Source organism: Mchenga conophoros, linkage group LG23 (genome assembly GCF_057382185.1).
Source record: "Mchenga conophoros isolate Kocher_MC1m ecotype Shallow Benthic linkage group LG23, M_conophoros_male_GT1.1, whole genome shotgun sequence".
NCBI classification, from domain to species: domain Eukaryota; kingdom Metazoa; phylum Chordata; class Actinopteri; order Cichliformes; family Cichlidae; genus Mchenga; species Mchenga conophoros.
Window position 1 is genome coordinate 16,755,929 of NC_140547.1, and position 20,995 is coordinate 16,776,923.

Consider the following 20,995-nt stretch of genomic DNA (forward strand, 5'->3'; position numbering starts at 1 on the left):
TGCTTTGTTTCTATGTTGCAATTTTTTGAAACTCAGGCTTGAACATTAAGATAGATAGTACTATACAACTTCTTAACTTGTTTTAGGCACTTTTTACTGCTGTAATGCATGGGCTCTCTCTGGCTGTGTACTCTGGCTTCTTCCCACAGTCCAAAGATGTAGCTTATGGGGTTAGGTTAACTGGTGATTCAAAACTGCCCTTTGGTGTGAATGCAAATGCTTGTCCTTCCATGTTAGACTGGCGATCTGTCCAGGTTGTACTGCCCTATGGTAGCTGGTATAGGCCCCAAAACTGCTACCCCACAATCCTGATAAGGATAAGTGGAAGAGGATGGATGATTGCAAAGGAATCAGTTGTTAATTATTGTAGCCAGTATTTTTTTCAGAAGAAAACATTTCTTGAGTGGAAAGCCCCCCCCCCCCCCCCCCCCCCCCACACACACACACACACACACATGCAAATTAAAGACAGAAGCACAGGACTGCCCAGTACAGTTGCAAGAAGAGCACTTGGTCTAATCTTTGTGCCATCTTTTCTTTGTTGCAGGATCTTGATGAAGAAATGCCTCAGCAAGGCTCAGAAGCCATGCATTCTTCTTCAGTGCAAGATTTTGAAGAGGTAACATTGACCTAGGACAGATTTTAATGAATGTTTCTCATGCACGATGTGTACCTTACGCTATTTGCCGATAGTGAAATGGTCTATTCATCCTCTTGAGTGATGCATTTTTAGTAACTGTCAGATTACTGTTCTTTTGTCTTCATTCTCTAGCTGTTACACACGAAGACTGAGACCAGCCAGATTCAGAAGACTGTGAGCTGCCTAAAGCCGCAACCAAACAGCTTTCCAAACAATGATCTGGACCTGAAACATCCAGAGCCTGAAAGGGTAAATATAATCCAGTGTACCACTTAATGAACTAATAATTTAATCTATCATCATTCTTTATGGATGCCGTGTGTGTGTGTGTTTGGCAGTCACCTGGGTGTGATGTGATTTACATGGACCGTGGCTTGTAGGTCCTTTTCATTGTTTCAAAGTGCAAGTCTGGATAACATCTGAGTGTGTGTGTGTGTGTGTGTTAACCACCCAAATGTGACTTAGGAGGACCACACTGTTATTGGGGGACTCCGTCAAAGTTTGCTTCATGGTGACATCACTCTGGTTTTAGGAGGGGTCTTCTCGTATGTCTTGACAGTTTGACCTACAGCATGCAGAGCTGACTGCATGTGCTTTGTTTCTATGTTGAAATTTTTTGAAACTCAGGCTTGAACATTAAGATAGATAGTACTATACAACTTCTTAACTTGTTTTAGGCACTTTTTACTGCTGTAATGCATGGGCTCTCTCTGGCTGTGTACTCTGGCTTCTTCCCACAGTCCAAAGATGTAGCTTATGGGGTTAGGTTAACTGGTGATTCAAAACTGCCCTTTGGTGTGAATGCAAATGCTTGTCCTTCCATGTTAGACTGGCGATCTGTCCAGGTTGTACTGCCCTATGGTAGCTGGTATAGGCCCCAAAACTGCTACCCCACAATCCTGATAAGGATAAGTGGAAGAGGATGGATGATTGCAAAGGAATCAGTTGTTAATTATTGTAGCCAGTATTTTTTTCAGAAGAAAACATTTCTTGAGTGGAAAGCCCCCCCCCCCCCCCCCCCCCCCCCACACACACACACACACACACACACATGCAAATTAAAGACAGAAGCACAGGACTGCCCAGTACAGTTGCAAGAAGAGCACTTGGTCTAATCTTTGTGCCATCTTTTCTTTGTTGCAGGATCTTGATGAAGAAATGCCTCAGCAAGGCTCAGAAGCCATGCATTCTTCTTCAGTGCAAGATTTTGAAGAGGTAACATTGACCTAGGACAGATTTTAATGAATGTTTCTCATGCACGATGTGTACCTTACGCTATTTGCCGATAGTGAAATGGTCTATTCATCCTCTTGAGTGATGCATTTTTAGTAACTGTCAGATTACTGTTCTTTTGTCTTCATTCTCTATCTGTTACACACGAAGACTGAGACCAGCCAGATTCAGAAGACTGTGAGCTGCCTAAAGCCGCAACCAAACAGCTTTCCAAACAATGATCTGGACCTGAAACATCCAGAGCCTGAAAGGGTAAATATAATCCAGTGTACCACTTAATGAACTAATAATTTAATCTATCATCATTCTTTATGGATGCTGTGTGTGTGTGTGTTTGGCAGTCACCTGGGTGTGATGTGATTTACATGGACCGTGGCTTGTAGGTCCTTTTCATTGTTTCAAAGTGCAAGTCTGGATAACATCTGAGTGTGTGTGTGTGTTAACCACCCAAATGTGACTTAGGAGGACCACACTGTTATTGGGGGACTCCGTCAAAGTTTGCTTCATGGTGACATCACTCTGGTTTTAGGAGGGGTCTTCTCGTATGTCTTGACAGTTTGACCTACAGCATGCAGAGCTGACTGCATGTGCTTTGTTTCTATGTTGAAATTTTTTGAAACTCAGGCTTGAACATTAAGATAGATAGTACTATACAACTTCTTAACTTGTTTTAGGCACTTTTTACTGCTGTAATGCATGGGCTCTCTCTGGCTGTGTACTCTGGCTTCTTCCCACAGTCCAAAGATGTAGCTTATGGGGTTAGGTTAACTGGTGATTCAAAACTGCCCTTTGGTGTGAATGCAAATGCTTGTCCTTCCATGTTAGACTGGCGATCTGTCCAGGTTGTACTGCCCTATGGTAGCTGGTATAGGCCCCAAAACTGCTACCCCACAATCCTGATAAGGATAAGTGGAAGAGGATGGATGATTGCAAAGGAATCAGTTGTTAATTATTGTAGCCAGTATTTTTTTCAGAAGAAAACATTTCTTGAGTGGAAAGCCCCCCCCCCACACACACACACACACACACACACACACACATGCAAATTAAAGACAGAAGCACAGGACTGCCCAGTACAGTTGCAAGAAGAGCACTTGGTCTAATCTTTGTGCCATCTTTTCTTTGTTGCAGGATCTTGATGAAGAAATGCCTCAGCAAGGCTCAGAAGCCATGCATTCTTCTTCAGTGCAAGATTTTGAAGAGGTAACATTGACCTAGGACAGATTTTAATGAATGTTTCTCATGCACGATGTGTACCTTACGCTATTTGCCGATAGTGAAATGGTCTATTCATCCTCTTGAGTGATGCATTTTTAGTAACTGTCAGATTACTGTTCTTTTGTCTTCATTCTCTATCTGTTACACACGAAGACTGAGACCAGCCAGATTCAGAAGACTGTGAGCTGCCTAAAGCCGCAACCAAACAGCTTTCCAAACAATGATCTGGACCTGAAACATCCAGAGCCTGAAAGGGTAAATATAATCCAGTGTACCACTTAATGAACTAATAATTTAATCTATCATCATTCTTTATGGATGCCGTGTGTGTGTGTGTTTGGCAGTCACCTGGGTGTGATGTGATTTACATGGACCGTGGCTTGTAGGTCCTTTTCATTGTTTCAAAGTGCAAGTCTGGATAACATCTGAGTGTGTGTGTGTGTGTGTGTGTGTTAACCACCCAAATGTGACTTAGGAGGACCACACTGTTATTGGGGGACTCCGTCAAAGTTTGCTTCATGGTGACATCACTCTGGTTTTAGGAGGGGTCTTCTCGTATGTCTTGACAGTTTGACCTACAGCATGCAGAGCTGACTGCATGTGCTTTGTTTCTATGTTGAAATTTTTTGAAACTCAGGCTTGAACATTAAGATAGATAGTACTATACAACTTCTTAACTTGTTTTAGGCACTTTTTACTGCTGTAATGCATGGGCTCTCTCTGGCTGTGTACTCTGGCTTCTTCCCACAGTCCAAAGATGTAGCTTATGGGGTTAGGTTAACTGGTGATTCAAAACTGCCCTTTGGTGTGAATGCAAATGCTTGTCCTTCCATGTTAGACTGGCGATCTGTCCAGGTTGTACTGCCCTATGGTAGCTGGTATAGGCCCCAAAACTGCTACCCCACAATCCTGATAAGGATAAGTGGAAGAGGATGGATGATTGCAAAGGAATCAGTTGTTAATTATTGTAGCCAGTATTTTTTTCAGAAGAAAACATTTCTTGAGTGGAAAGCCCCCCCCCCCCCCACACACACACACACACACACATGCAAATTAAAGACAGAAGCACAGGACTGCCCAGTACAGTTGCAAGAAGAGCACTTGGTCTAATCTTTGTGCCATCTTTTCTTTGTTGCAGGATCTTGATGAAGAAATGCCTCAGCAAGGCTCAGAAGCCATGCATTCTTCTTCAGTGCAAGATTTTGAAGAGGTAACATTGACCTAGGACAGATTTTAATGAATGTTTCTCATGCACGATGTGTACCTTACGCTATTTGCCGATAGTGAAATGGTCTATTCATCCTCTTGAGTGATGCATTTTTAGTAACTGTCAGATTACTGTTCTTTTGTCTTCATTCTCTATCTGTTACACACGAAGACTGAGACCAGCCAGATTCAGAAGACTGTGAGCTGCCTAAAGCCGCAACCAAACAGCTTTCCAAACAATGATCTGGACCTGAAACATCCAGAGCCTGAAAGGGTAAATATAATCCAGTGTACCACTTAATGAACTAATAATTTAATCTATCATCATTCTTTATGGATGCTGTGTGTGTGTGTGTTTGGCAGTCACCTGGGTGTGATGTGATTTACATGGACCGTGGCTTGTAGGTCCTTTTCATTGTTTCAAAGTGCAAGTCTGGATAACATCTGAGTGTGTGTGTGTGTGTGTGTTAACCACCCAAATGTGACTTAGGAGGACCACACTGTTATTGGGGGACTCCGTCAAAGTTTGCTTCATGGTGACATCACTCTGGTTTTAGGAGGGGTCTTCTCGTATGTCTTGACAGTTTGACCTACAGCATGCAGAGCTGACTGCATGTGCTTTGTTTCTATGTTGAAATTTTTTGAAACTCAGGCTTGAACATTAAGATAGATAGTACTATACAACTTCTTAACTTGTTTTAGGCACTTTTTACTGCTGTAATGCATGGGCTCTCTCTGGCTGTGTACTCTGGCTTCTTCCCACAGTCCAAAGATGTAGCTTATGGGGTTAGGTTAACTGGTGATTCAAAACTGCCCTTTGGTGTGAATGCAAATGCTTGTCCTTCCATGTTAGACTGGCGATCTGTCCAGGTTGTACTGCCCTATGGTAGCTGGTATAGGCCCCAAAACTGCTACCCCACAATCCTGATAAGGATAAGTGGAAGAGGATGGATGATTGCAAAGGAATCAGTTGTTAATTATTGTAGCCAGTATTTTTTTCAGAAGAAAACATTTCTTGAGTGGAAAGCCCCCCCCCCCCACACACACACACACACACACACACACATGCAAATTAAAGACAGAAGCACAGGACTGCCCAGTACAGTTGCAAGAAGAGCACTTGGTCTAATCTTTGTGCCATCTTTTCTTTGTTGCAGGATCTTGATGAAGAAATGCCTCAGCAAGGCTCAGAAGCCATGCATTCTTCTTCAGTGCAAGATTTTGAAGAGGTAACATTGACCTAGGACAGATTTTAATGAATGTTTCTCATGCACGATGTGTACCTTACGCTATTTGCCGATAGTGAAATGGTCTATTCATCCTCTTGAGTGATGCATTTTTAGTAACTGTCAGATTACTGTTCTTTTGTCTTCATTCTCTATCTGTTACACACGAAGACTGAGACCAGCCAGATTCAGAAGACTGTGAGCTGCCTAAAGCCGCAACCAAACAGCTTTCCAAACAATGATCTGGACCTGAAACATCCAGAGCCTGAAAGGGTAAATATAATCCAGTGTACCACTTAATGAACTAATAATTTAATCTATCATCATTCTTTATGGATGCTGTGTGTGTGTGTGTTTGGCAGTCACCTGGGTGTGATGTGATTTACATGGACCGTGGCTTGTAGGTCCTTTTCATTGTTTCAAAGTGCAAGTCTGGATAACATCTGAGTGTGTGTGTGTGTGTGTGTGTGTGTGTTAACCACCCAAATGTGACTTAGGAGGACCACACTGTTATTGGGGGACTCCGTCAAAGTTTGCTTCATGGTGACATCACTCTGGTTTTAGGAGGGGTCTTCTCGTATGTCTTGACAGTTTGACCTACAGCATGCAGAGCTGACTGCATGTGCTTTGTTTCTATGTTGAAATTTTTTGAAACTCAGGCTTGAACATTAAGATAGATAGTACTATACAACTTCTTAACTTGTTTTAGGCACTTTTTACTGCTGTAATGCATGGGCTCTCTCTGGCTGTGTACTCTGGCTTCTTCCCACAGTCCAAAGATGTAGCTTATGGGGTTAGGTTAACTGGTGATTCAAAACTGCCCTTTGGTGTGAATGCAAATGCTTGTCCTTCCATGTTAGACTGGCGATCTGTCCAGGTTGTACTGCCCTATGGTAGCTGGTATAGGCCCCAAAACTGCTACCCCACAATCCTGATAAGGATAAGTGGAAGAGGATGGATGATTGCAAAGGAATCAGTTGTTAATTATTGTAGCCAGTATTTTTTTCAGAAGAAAACATTTCTTGAGTGGAAAGCCCCCCCCCCCCCCCACACACACACACACACACACACACACATGCAAATTAAAGACAGAAGCACAGGACTGCCCAGTACAGTTGCAAGAAGAGCACTTGGTCTAATCTTTGTGCCATCTTTTCTTTGTTGCAGGATCTTGATGAAGAAATGCCTCAGCAAGGCTCAGAAGCCATGCATTCTTCTTCAGTGCAAGATTTTGAAGAGGTAACATTGACCTAGGACAGATTTTAATGAATGTTTCTCATGCACGATGTGTACCTTACGCTATTTGCCGATAGTGAAATGGTCTATTCATCCTCTTGAGTGATGCATTTTTAGTAACTGTCAGATTACTGTTCTTTTGTCTTCATTCTCTATCTGTTACACACGAAGACTGAGACCAGCCAGATTCAGAAGACTGTGAGCTGCCTAAAGCCGCAACCAAACAGCTTTCCAAACAATGATCTGGACCTGAAACATCCAGAGCCTGAAAGGGTAAATATAATCCAGTGTACCACTTAATGAACTAATAATTTAATCTATCATCATTCTTTATGGATGCTGTGTGTGTGTGTGTTTGGCAGTCACCTGGGTGTGATGTGATTTACATGGACCGTGGCTTGTAGGTCCTTTTCATTGTTTCAAAGTGCAAGTCTGGATAACATCTGAGTGTGTGTGTGTGTGTGTGTGTGTGTGTGTGTTAACCACCCAAATGTGACTTAGGAGGACTACACTGTTATTGGGGGACTCCGTCAAAGTTTGCTTCATGGTGACATCACTCTGGTTTTAGGAGGGGTCTTCTCGTATGTCTTGACAGTTTGACCTACAGCATGCAGAGCTGACTGCATGTGCTTTGTTTCTATGTTGAAATTTTTTGAAACTCAGGCTTGAACATTAAGATAGATAGTACTATACAACTTCTTAACTTGTTTTAGGCACTTTTTACTGCTGTAATGCATGGGCTCTCTCTGGCTGTGTACTCTGGCTTCTTCCCACAGTCCAAAGATGTAGCTTATGGGGTTAGGTTAACTGGTGATTCAAAACTGCCCTTTGGTGTGAATGCAAATGCTTGTCCTTCCATGTTAGACTGGCGATCTGTCCAGGTTGTACTGCCCTATGGTAGCTGGTATAGGCCCCAAAACTGCTACCCCACAATCCTGATAAGGATAAGTGGAAGAGGATGGATGATTGCAAAGGAATCAGTTGTTAATTATTGTAGCCAGTATTTTTTTCAGAAGAAAACATTTCTTGAGTGGAAAGCCCCCCCCCCCCCACACACACACACACACACACACATGCAAATTAAAGACAGAAGCACAGGACTGCCCAGTACAGTTGCAAGAAGAGCACTTGGTCTAATCTTTGTGCCATCTTTTCTTTGTTGCAGGATCTTGATGAAGAAATGCCTCAGCAAGGCTCAGAAGCCATGCATTCTTCTTCAGTGCAAGATTTTGAAGAGGTAACATTGACCTAGGACAGATTTTAATGAATGTTTCTCATGCACGATGTGTACCTTACGCTATTTGCCGATAGTGAAATGGTCTATTCATCCTCTTGAGTGATGCATTTTTAGTAACTGTCAGATTACTGTTCTTTTGTCTTCATTCTCTATCTGTTACACACGAAGACTGAGACCAGCCAGATTCAGAAGACTGTGAGCTGCCTAAAGCCGCAACCAAACAGCTTTCCAAACAATGATCTGGACCTGAAACATCCAGAGCCTGAAAGGGTAAATATAATCCAGTGTACCACTTAATGAACTAATAATTTAATCTATCATCATTCTTTATGGATGCTGTGTGTGTGTGTGTTTGGCAGTCACCTGGGTGTGATGTGATTTACATGGACCGTGGCTTGTAGGTCCTTTTCATTGTTTCAAAGTGCAAGTCTGGATAACATCTGAGTGTGTGTGTGTGTGTGTGTGTGTTAACCACCCAAATGTGACTTAGGAGGACCACACTGTTATTGGGGGACTCCGTCAAAGTTTGCTTCATGGTGACATCACTCTGGTTTTAGGAGGGGTCTTCTCGTATGTCTTGACAGTTTGACCTACAGCATGCAGAGCTGACTGCATGTGCTTTGTTTCTATGTTGAAATTTTTTGAAACTCAGGCTTGAACATTAAGATAGATAGTACTATACAACTTCTTAACTTGTTTTAGGCACTTTTTACTGCTGTAATGCATGGGCTCTCTCTGGCTGTGTACTCTGGCTTCTTCCCACAGTCCAAAGATGTAGCTTATGGGGTTAGGTTAACTGGTGATTCAAAACTGCCCTTTGGTGTGAATGCAAATGCTTGTCCTTCCATGTTAGACTGGCGATCTGTCCAGGTTGTACTGCCCTATGGTAGCTGGTATAGGCCCCAAAACTGCTACCCCACAATCCTGATAAGGATAAGTGGAAGAGGATGGATGATTGCAAAGGAATCAGTTGTTAATTATTGTAGCCAGTATTTTTTTCAGAAGAAAACATTTCTTGAGTGGAAAGCCCCCCCCCCCCCCCCCCCCCCACACACACACACACATGCAAATTAAAGACAGAAGCACAGGACTGCCCAGTACAGTTGCAAGAAGAGCACTTGGTCTAATCTTTGTGCCATCTTTTCTTTGTTGCAGGATCTTGATGAAGAAATGCCTCAGCAAGGCTCAGAAGCCATGCATTCTTCTTCAGTGCAAGATTTTGAAGAGGTAACATTGACCTAGGACAGATTTTAATGAATGTTTCTCATGCACGATGTGTACCTTACGCTATTTGCCGATAGTGAAATGGTCTATTCATCCTCTTGAGTGATGCATTTTTAGTAACTGTCAGATTACTGTTCTTTTGTCTTCATTCTCTATCTGTTACACACGAAGACTGAGACCAGCCAGATTCAGAAGACTGTGAGCTGCCTAAAGCCGCAACCAAACAGCTTTCCAAACAATGATCTGGACCTGAAACATCCAGAGCCTGAAAGGGTAAATATAATCCAGTGTACCACTTAATGAACTAATAATTTAATCTATCATCATTCTTTATGGATGCTGTGTGTGTGTTTGTGTTTGGCAGTCACCTGGGTGTGATGTGATTTACATGGACTGTGGCTTGTAGGTCCTTTTCATTGTTTCAAAGTGCAAGTCTGGATAACATCTGAGTGTGTGTGTGTGTGTGTGTGTGTTAACCACCCAAATGTGACTTAGGAGGACCACACTGTTATTGGGAGACTCTGTCAAAGTTTGCTTCATGGTGACATCACTCTGGTTTTAGGAGGGGTCTTCTCGTATTTCTTGACAGTTTGACCTACAGCATGCAGAACTGACTACATGTGCTTTGTTTCTATGTGGTTTGAAACTCAGGCTTGAACATTAAGATAGATAGTACTATACAACTTAACTTGTTTTAGGCACTTTTTACTGCTGGTAGTGCATGGGCTCTCTCGCTGTGTACTCTGGCTTCTTCCCACAGTCCAAAGATGTAGCTTATGGGGTTAGGTTAACTGGTGATTCAAAACTGCCCTTTGGTGTGAATGCAAATGCTTGTCCTTCCATGTTAGACTGGTGATCTGTCCAGGTTGTACTGCCCTATGGTAGCTGGTATAGGCCCCAAAACTGCTACCCCACAATCCTGATAAGGATAAGTGGAAGAGGATGGATGATTGCAAAGGAATCAGTTGTTAATTATTGTAGCCAGTATTTTTTTCAGAAGAAAACATTTCTTGAGTGGAAAGCCCCCCCCCCCCCCCCCCACACACACACACACACACACACACATGCAAATTAAAGACAGAAGCACAGGACTGCCCAGTACAGTTGCAAGAAGAGCACTTGGTCTAATCTTTGTGCCATCTTTTCTTTGTTGCAGGATCTTGATGAAGAAATGCCTCAGCAAGGCTCAGAAGCCATGCATTCTTCTTCAGTGCAAGATTTTGAAGAGGTAACATTGACCTAGGACAGATTTTAATGAATGTTTCTCATGCACGATGTGTACCTTACGCTATTTGCCAATAGTGAAATGGTCTATTCATCCTCTTGAGTGATGCATTTTTAGTAACTGTCAGATTACTGTTCTTTTGTCTTCATTCTCTATCTGTTACACACGAAGACTGAGACCAGCCAGATTCAGAAGACTGTGAGCTGCCTAAAGCCGCAACCAAACAGCTTTCCAAACAATGATCTGGACCTGAAACATCCAGAGCCTGAAAGGGTAAATATAATCCAGTGTACCACTTAATGAACTAATAATTTAATCTATCATCATTCTTTATGGATGCTGTGTGTGTGTGTGTTTGGCAGTCACCTGGGTGTGATGTGATTTACATGGACGAAGTTTATTAGTTGATATCTGCAACTGAATTGAAAACACACCTTTCCAACTGTCCAAAACAAATAAATGTTGCAATATTTTGCTAACAGTGTCACAATCATCGTCTGGTGTGCACAACAATATCATCTTTGGACAAGTGCATTCAGTGTGTGGGACCGGTTTCCTCCCTCAAGTGGCTTGGCTTTAAGTGCAAAGGTGAGACATTTAGTGAATAGGTACAGTGTATAGTAAAAAGCATTAATAGAGTTCAACAAGTTAAGACGTGCTGAAATGAACACTGCTCCCTTTTTAATTAATGGGTGGTCACGTCTAATTAAAGAAATGCAGTATTACCTCATTGGTGCAGGACCTTGTAAAAATGGTATACTTGGGATTGTCCTCAATTCCCCATTCCATAACATAAACTGCTCAAAATAATAAAGGGAACACTTAAACAATGCGATGTTACTCCAAGTCAGTCACACTTCTGTGAAATCAAACTGTTCACTTAGGAAGTAACACTGACAACCAGTTTCACATGCTGTTTTGCAAATAGAGTAGACAACAAGTGGAAATTATAGTCAATTCACCATAATAAAGGACTGGTTCTGCAGGTGGTGACCACAGACCACTTCTCAGCACCTATGCTTTCTGGCTGATGTTATGGTCACTTTTGAATGCTGGCGGTGATTTCATTTTAGTGGTAGCATGAGACAGTCTACAACCCACACAAGGGGCTCAGGTAGTGCAGCTCATCTAGCGTAGCACATCAATGTGAGCTGTGGCAAGAAGGTTTGCTGTGTCTGTTAGTGTAGTGTCCAGAGCATGGAGGTGCTACCTGGATGTGGAGTAGGCCATAGGAGGGCAACAACCCAGCAGCAGGACCGCTACCTCCACATTTGTGCAAGGAGGAACAAGAGGAGCCCTGCAAAATGACCTCAAACAGGCCACAAATGTGCATCTGTCTGCTCAAATGGTCAGAAACTGACTTCATGAGGGTGACTTGAGGGTCCAGCATCCACAGGTGGGGATTGAGCTTGCAGTCCAACACCATGCAGGATGTTTGGCATTTGCCAGAAAACACAAAGTTTGGCAACTTCAGCACGGGCACCCTATGCTCCTCACAGCTGAAAGGAGGTTCAAACTGAGCACGTGACAGTCTGGAGATGCCGTGGGCAATGTTCTGCTGCCTGCAACATCCTCCAGCATGATCATATTGGCAGTGGGTCAGTAATGGTGAGGGGTGGCATTTCTGTGCCTGCCAGAGAGCCTGACTGTCATTGGGTAACAAGATGAGGTCCTCGGACCCTTTGTGAGACCACATGCTGGTGCATTTGGCCCTGGGGTCCACCTAATGCGAGACGACACTGGGCCTCATGTGGCTGGAGTATGTCAGCAGTTCCTCCATGACAAAGGCATTGATGCTATGGACTGGCCCGCCTGTTCCCCAGACCTGAATCCAATTGAGCACATCTGGGACATCATGTCTCACTCCATCCACCACAAACTGTCCAGGGGTTGGCAGATGCTTTAGTCCAGGTCTTGGAGGAGATCCTTCAGGAGACCATCCGCCACCTCATCCCGAGCATGCCCAGGCATTGTAGGGAAGTCGTACAGGCATCTGGAGGCCACACACATTCAACTACACACTTTCATGCCACTCAACTACCTAAAGAACAAAGTATTTAATAAGAATAATTCCTTCATTCACATCTGGGATGTCCTTTTTTGGGGGGGGGAGGGGGATTAGCAGTGTATGTGTAGTCATTAAAATATCCTTAATGTGAACAGTTTTGTTTTTTTTTGTTTTTTCAGCATTTGACATTACTGCAATGCTTTGACAAAAAACTACTTCACTTAAATAGAACTGCAAAGCTAAATTAAGTCTATCAAAATGTGTTTCAGTTTGTTTAGGGGTCTGGCACAAATCTTGCCTTGCAAAATTGGCAAATCAGAATTGCCACCAGTCAACACAGGTGTGTATCCCATTCATATTTGGCTTGACTTTTTTTCAGTTTATTTTTTACCTGTCTAAAGTATTGATCAATTAAAAAAACTTTTGTTCTTACATTCCAGAAAGAAGAAATTTCTGAATATTCAGGGGAGGATGGATTGCCACATTCAGTTCTGGATCAAATATCAAGCGATGATGATGGCAACCACAGCATATCAGAAGAAGAATATGTGCCAGATTCAGAGTCATATGATGAAGATTCAGATGAAGACATCTCATTATTGCCAAGCACATCAAAAGGTCTGCTATGCCAAGATGACATCTCCAAAGCGCATGAACAATCAGATTCAACGAATTTAATCCACAACTTGACAAAGGACAAGCCACAAGATAAAAGTGAGCTTTGCGAAACTGAATCAGAAAAAATGACTTTAAGTAAAAGAAATTACTGCTATTTTTGTGGCAAACCACAAGCTAAAATTTCCCGCCACCTGAAAACGCACAAAACGGCTCCTGATGTTGTGCATGCATTTTCCCTGCCTAGAGACTCAAACGAGCGTAAAAGTCTGTTAGAGAAATTGAGAAATAAGGGAAATTTTAAGCATAATGCTGCAGTTTTGCATGGTGGAGTGGGACCACTGAAAGTGAAGAGAAGACCCAAGATTAAAGCAGTAGAGGGAAAGTTTGCTCATTGCTTTTATTGTCAAGGGATGTATGTTCGCAAGGATCTTTGGAGACATGTCCGCAGATGTCCTAACAAACCAAAAGATGACACGGATAAAGAACCTGGAAGAACCAAAGTACTCGGCCTGGCTTTAACTCTGGAGTCTCAGTGTTATCCGCAGGTGTCAAGTGGAGTCTGGAAGGTTCTTGCTGTTATGAAACAAGATGAGATTGCCTCAGCTGTGCGAAATGACTTTACTGTTATTCAGTTTGCCCAGTCCCTCTACAATAAACATGGACAAGACCCTACAAAGTATGATTATATACGACAGAAGCTTCGTGAAGCGGGACGTTTGTTGTTGTGTCTGCGCACAGAATTCTCAGTGCATAACATGGAAGAAGCTATTAAGCCTGCTAATTTCCAGAGAGTTGTGCAAGCAGTAAAGAAAGTTTCAGGTTTTGATGAAGAGACACTGTCATACAAAACTCCAAGCCTTGCGCTGAAACTGGGACATACACTGCATAAAATGTCTGACATTATCCATTGTCGTGCCCTCATGACAGAGGATGAAGCCCTAATCAAGTCCACTGATGCGTTCAAGAAGTTGTATGTCTCCAAATGGTCTGAGATGGTGTCTCACCGTGCCTTGAACACATTGAGTGAGGCAAAGTTTAACAAGCCATCAACATTGCCCTTTACAGAAGATGTTCGGATTCTCCATCACTACCTTCAAAAATCTGCAGAAAGTGCCTTTTGCAGCTTGGAGAACGAAGCCACAGCTCAGAATTATGCCCAACTTGCACAAGTTACACTCTCACAAATCATTGTGTTCAACCGAAGACGTTCTGGAGAGGTTTCAAAGATGCGCCTCAAAAGTTTTCTTGAAAGAGACAAAACAGCACTCCACACAGATGTTGCCATGGGGCTCTCAGAAATGGAACAGAGACTCTGTAACTATTTCTGTAGAATAGAAATAATGGGAAAAAGGGACAGAAATGTTCCAGTTCTGCTAACACCAAGCATGCTGGATGCTCTGTCACTACTGGTTAGTAGGAGGCCTGACTGTGGTATTTGTGCCACTAATATCTACCTCTTTGCAAGACCCCGATCAATGAGTCATTACAGAGGAATGGACTCCTTGCGTGTTCATGCACACCAGTGTGGAGCAAAGCAGCCTGAGTATCTAAGATCGACACAGCTCAGAAAACATGTTGCCACACTCTCACAAGTCCTTAATTTGAAAAACAACGAACTTGATCAGGTTGCAGATTTCCTGGGTCATGATATCCGCGTTCACCGCGAATTCTACAGATTACCAGTTCCCACAACACAGCTGGCCAAGATTTCCAAACTGCTTTTAACACTGGAAAAAGGACAACTTTCCCAGATCCAGGGGAAATCACTGGATGAGATCAAAATAGAAGGTTTGTATTGAAAGGAGCAAATATTAGGGCAGTAGTTGAATATTATGCTTTATCAACCGAATTAAAACCTAAAAGCACAGACCATTCTGTTAAATGTCCATGATTTAAGGTTCTTGAAGTCTATTGTTTCATCACTTTGCAACATTTGGCAAACTGCAGAGTGGTGGCCTTAAATAGTAAAACTATGTACTATAATTTCCAGTATTTGTTCTGTATTTTGTCATATCTCGTTGTTAATGTGAGGTTTTTGGGGGGTTTGTGTTTGGTTTTTTGGGGGGGTTTTCCCACAATTTCTCAGATGAAATTGCATTAAGTGATGCTGAAACAAAGGACAGTGAGAGTGAATCAGATGATGATGACACAGCACTCACAATGTTGGCGTGTGGCACCAGTGAGCCTGTACATGCAGTAGCTGATTCCACAAACACAGCGCAGCTCCAAGACACTGTAGATTGTGGTAAGTTACCACTAGCTTGGTTTCTGTGGATAAAATGTTTGTTACAAATATTAAAACTTAATCAAATTGTGTAATCAGCAGATGAAGGACCACTCACAATGCCTGCAGCAAGTGAGACTGCTGCTCCCTCTGAAGGTAAGGGGTGCAGTTGGTTCTCTAAGCTTATTATTGTTTCATCACTTTGCAACATATGGCAAACTGCAGAGTGGTGGCAAAAAGTCACTTGGATGAGTGACAAAATGTTTCTCCCACTGAAAACGCTACGTCCAGATTAACAGAATCAACGTTTTGGGATTTACTTACCTGGATGATTGAGCATGCATCAAGAGACTTTTATTCAACTTTTTATTCAGTCTTTTATTCACAGCGGAACACTAAATGTCTCATTTTAGAAATTTGATAAATTTTCAAAGAGAATTTTAGCTCGTTTTGATATTGATGGTAGCAACACATTTCAGAAGTTAGTACAGGGTAGCATCCATTCTTTTAACCACCAAATGTTTTTTGTTTTTTTTGTTTGGTTTTTTGTTTGTTTTAACTACTACTACTTTATATATCTTCCAGAGAAAAATGCTGCTCAATCCCACAATTCCCGAAGAGCTCCCAAAAACATGTGGTCCAAGGCTGAGGTTGCTGCAGTGATGAGGCATTTTAAAGACCACATAAACGAAGGGAAACTAGCCACCAAAAATGAATGCAGTCATTGCAAATTGGTAGAAGATCCGGTGTTGGCAGGAAGAACAGTTCAAAACATAAGAGATTTTGTAAGAAACAGAGGATTAACTGCAAAAAGGCAGAAAAAAATGAACTAAAATAACTGTTTAGAGAGCTGTGGTTTTACATCTTGGTCAGATTGCCAATTGTTGTTAACACTGATGTTCTGTTTAAAGAAAAAAAAGTTCTTGTTAAATACAGAAGTAGTTTGTATTTCATAATTTTTACATTTAATTTATTTAGGGTTTTTTTTGACGGGTTATATTTAAAATAAAAAATTATAAATGCATATTTTCTCCCCTTAATATTTACCTTTAAACTATTAAAATTCATTTTAAATGTTTTTAATTTTTCTGTTTTCTATATTTTTATATTTCTGTGGGAAGCGTGGGCATTTTTGTCCATAGATTTCTTTTTTTATTTATGGTTAAAATTAATGTTCAGATCCAAGAACACTAATAAAATGATGTTCCAGTAATCCTGTGTCCTGTCAGATGTGTATTCATGGTAATGATGAGCTATTTACATATTACATCATTGTCCCTTTAAAGACCCAATATTGTTTTTTTTGGACCTCATAAAACACATTGTTGTCAAGTGGACAATGTCTCCAGAAAACACAATAGAGTCTGGTTGGTGTGTATCAGTGTATCTAGACTTCTATAGGGAGTGTATGAGGTCTGAAGTGACCCAAATTTTTTTCAGATTTTTTCGAACACTTTAACCTCGCTCCCTTGGCTCTAAGTCCTTTCAAAAGGGTAGTCCACTTAAACCACCACCGGGCGGATTGACGTAGTATAGTCCCGCCATACCACATAGACCCGTATGTGTGTGTGTGTGTGTGTGTGTGTGTGTGTGTGTGTGTGTGTGTGTGTGGACTCTACAGTGGAGACATTATGCAGAGGAAAGCTCCATCTCTGAAGGATGGGCTCGTTTAACGGTGAGAGGCTATTTCCACTGTGACTCTCACTGGGATGGAGGTTTGGATCTCTCTCTCACTCACACCGCACACACACACAAATATCCTCTGACACAGTAAGCAGTGCCGCTGGTGCAATGTGGGGTGTCACAAAAAGTCAGCTTTTACCAGAACCCCCAGCTGAGTGACATATTAACCTGGTAGCCTCACACACAAACACACACACACACACACACACACACACACACACAGACACACACACATAAACATGCACACACAGTTTAGTCAGTCTTTACCCTACCCAGCATGCAAACCAATGCAGGATACTGGCACGATAAGATTAGTCAGGAACTTGGCACAAGTTTCTGCTAACATACATCCCCCCCCACACACACACACACACAGTGTATGCAAATTAATAAATGCATTCGGCTAAACCAGAGGTGCTGCATAGGCAACACAGAGTCATAAATAACATGAATTAGAAATTGATTGACACATAACATGTTTTCCCTTGTCAGGTTAGTATGTATCTAGTTTGTTTGAGTGTCATCAGTTTAAGGTTTTTTTGTACTATATAGTTTGGGCTTCTCCTCTTTATAGATACAGATACTGTGTCAAGATGCAGACTTTTTTCATTATTTCACAATGTAGAGTTGCTGAGCCGTGGGTGGGCACTGCCTCAAGAAGCAGGATTATGCTGCCAAGGTCACCAACTGAATTCCTTGAAACAGCTGGGAAACTTGGCGGGTTGGGGTGTGGGATATACACTAGCAAATCAGGTGCCTTATAGCGAGGTGCTTAGTGTGAACTCATGGTGCTGATTTCTCATGGTGACTCCCCAGTGAGGATTGATCTAGCTGCATGAGTGGGAAGCATTTCAACTTTAAATGAATGCAGAGAGAGAAGGAAGACACACCACGGCGCTACTGAGTGCAGGCTAGCAACAGAAATTATTTTTGTGGAATTGGACTGTTTTAGAAAGGTGATGCTTATGGAAAAAAAGAAAGAAATTTCCAAATGTGAAGACAAACACTTTCATAGCCAAGATGTCATAGCTACATCAGCTGCACAGCACTCTAGGGAAGCTCAGTCTGAGAATTTTGACTTTTTATAATGGAGACCTGGACAGAGGTTGCTTGGTCAGCAGTAGCACACAATATTAAATCTAAAAAATAATAAGTTGTGTGTAAGATTACAATTTCAAACACAGATTCAAACACAGAAAGTGGAATGACGTTTCCGGCCATTTCTAAATGATAGAAACAATCATGCACATAAATTTATAGCATCTGAAACAAGGACAGATATTAGTCAAATTAGTGTCAGGCCTCACAATTTGGCAGCCAAGTGTGGCAATACAGACTGGCAATACATCCACTGACAAACAGTGTTACAAATGGCCAAGAATTTACAATAAAAGTATAAAAAATATGTTTATTGGGGGGAAAAAACACACTCTCCTGCTCTTTGTTCTTGATAATCAGTTGAATTGTTGCTTTCTTGTACAACTATAACTGAGTCTCTCCCAAAAGAATCCTGGGCAGACAGACATGAAAGGTCAGATTTCTAAACATGAAAGCATTATCATTCATTCATCTTTCTCCAAATGGAAAAAAGGTTCTGCAGAATTTCTGGGCAAATAATCTATCACAATAAAAACATATAGACTAACTGTCAGGCAAATGCTTATAACTTCTCCATACTTTTGAGACTTGATTAGAATATGTAAATCTAACAGCTCCATTAAACTGCTAATGATAGCAGCTATACACAGTAGCTTCAAAGCATGACACTGTTAGTATAGTTTTATGGCAGAAAAACAAGAACAAAAAGAACAAAAAACCAACAATTAGCCCATAAAATGCCTCAGTCTCAATAAGCGTTTAACCCATAAACACTATGCATTTGCATGCATATCCGCTTAGCACCAACATTTCAGCCCACACTGATGTCATTGTTTTTTAATTGGCTAATTAGAAGAACCCCAGTCTTGACTGACTTAAATATATTCATATATTTCTAATTCCAGTAAACACGCTTTGTACATGAGAATACAGAACTGATCTCCTACTGTCACACCACTTTTATACCAAATTTAAACAGGATAAAGTAAAAGTGTCTTCTTTTACTAAAGTCAAAAAATACATCAAAAATAGTCTGCAACAAAACCGAGACACTAAAACACCCACGATGAACTGAAACCAAGGGTAGTAATGGTCATTTATTACAAAGTTCTTAGCAGTAATTTCTGTCAGTAGGTGACCACTTGCCAACCACTAGTTGCTAAGGAAAAATCAGTATTTCTCAACTTGTTGTGAGTGGTTGCTAGCAGTCATTGAGGCAGGCGTGGAGACTGGTTAGTGACCCCCGGTAACTGGGTGCAAGGGAAAAATGTGTACTTCCCTACTTCCCTAATTGTGGTCACCCATAGTTTGTATGAGAAAAACTTTACAGATCTTTTTCATATTACTGTTCAGAGTGTAGCTTCCACATATTGCTTCATTCCCAAAGCTACACAGACAAAATATGTTCCCATGCTCTGTCTCAACATCCACAGTTCAATATAACGAACTGCTAGCAGTTACTTATATGGGCCCAGTTTCACAACAACAGCTGCCTCAACCCACTTTATGCTGTAAGGTAAAAACCCTACAATATTAGAAAGAAACCACCACGATCAAACAACCCCATGTGAGCAAGCACTTAGTGAAAGTGAGAAGGTAAACGTCCCTTTTAACAGGAAGAAATCACTGGCAGAACCAGGTTCAGACAGGGACATCCATCTGCAGCGACTGCAGTCCCAGGTATTATTCTCTGCGGACGCCATGTTTTTAAGACCAAGTACAATAACCTTAACTTTTTCTGAATTCAAGGTAGGAAATTAGTGGTCATCCACCCTAACCCTTCATCTCTTTGAGGATACCTGTAGTTTAACTAGTTAATTGTGTCATCTGGATTCATGGTTAAATAAAACCGTGTGTCATCTGATTAGCAATGAAAATGTTGGCAGTGTTTTCTAGTAATATTGCCTAAGGGAAGCATGTACAATGTAAAACATATTTGTCCCAGAATGGAACTCCAAGAAATTCCATTACTCCCTGTTTACATGCACAAACTGGAATCTATCAGGGAGATATGACTCAAATCAGTGCCGCAGAATTCCTTCAGTACCAGTGAAGTGCTCTAATCTCTGTAATAAAATATTGTGAATGCTGCACTGATATCTAACAGTACAAGCACAGAGGTGAGTCCTCTGTCAGAGGCCGTAAGGAGATCATCTTTAACCTTCACCACTGCTGTTTATGTAATGTGATGCAATCCTAAGTGAAACTCTTCAAATAAATAATTCTGCAAATGATCAGTTACCTGTTTAACAACTACTCATTCAAGATTTTTTCAAATGTAAAGAAGGTTAGAAATCAGTATGCGATTAGTTAAGACAGCTGGATCAAGTAAGAGCTTTTTAAGTAGTAGTTTAATTACAGCCACCTTAAAAGCTTCTGGTAAGTAGCTTGTTTATAAAGACCCAAGAACCATATTTCAAATCTGAAGCATTAATTAATGTTCATCCAGCTCAATAGCACATTTTGTTATACAAAGAACAAATGGGTTTGAACTGCTAACTTGTGCTCTCTGTAGTGGAGTACATCAAACAGTATCAAAGTACAATCACAATCTGACAGTCGTTGCGTGAAGCAGATGGAAAGAGAAAAAAGTGACACAGCCAGGTAAGCTGTCTCCATCACAGCCTCTCTGTCACTTCTGAGTGAAACCTTCAGACAGACAGCAAAAGTAAACACAGAACCTATTTTATGAATTGACATCCTGATGTGGCCGAATGAACACATTAAATATGAAAAACCCTGATAAAAACAGCTAGAAACATGAAGAAAAAGTGTGATCATTACAGCACATAGAAGGGAGTGGAGATAGGTATAGACAGAGTGTTCCAGCAAATGAAATCCATTTCCATAAAAATCCAATCCTCTTATTCTGCAATATGCTCCAAATGGATGGATTGACATCAGAGGTCACAACCCTGA

General features: G+C 41.5%; 2 protein-coding genes across 5 annotated transcripts in view; one reads left to right on the forward strand and one right to left on the reverse strand.

Moving 5' to 3' along the window:
- Positions 1–20,995, reverse strand: part of nlgn1 (neuroligin 1) — a 316,027-nt gene that overhangs the window by 129,873 nt on the left and 165,159 nt on the right. The window lies entirely within an intron of this gene.
- LOC146546933 (uncharacterized) lies at positions 10,621–16,711 on the forward strand. The gene is made up of 7 exons (XM_085265420.1): positions 10,621–10,718; positions 10,928–11,033; positions 12,723–12,793; positions 12,894–14,859; positions 15,158–15,316; positions 15,398–15,451; positions 15,881–16,711. The coding sequence occupies exons 4-7, from the start codon at positions 13,197–13,199 to the stop codon at positions 16,126–16,128; spliced, it is 2,124 nt and encodes a 707-aa protein (XP_085121546.1). The 5' UTR covers positions 10,621–10,718; positions 10,928–11,033; positions 12,723–12,793; positions 12,894–13,196; the 3' UTR covers positions 16,129–16,711.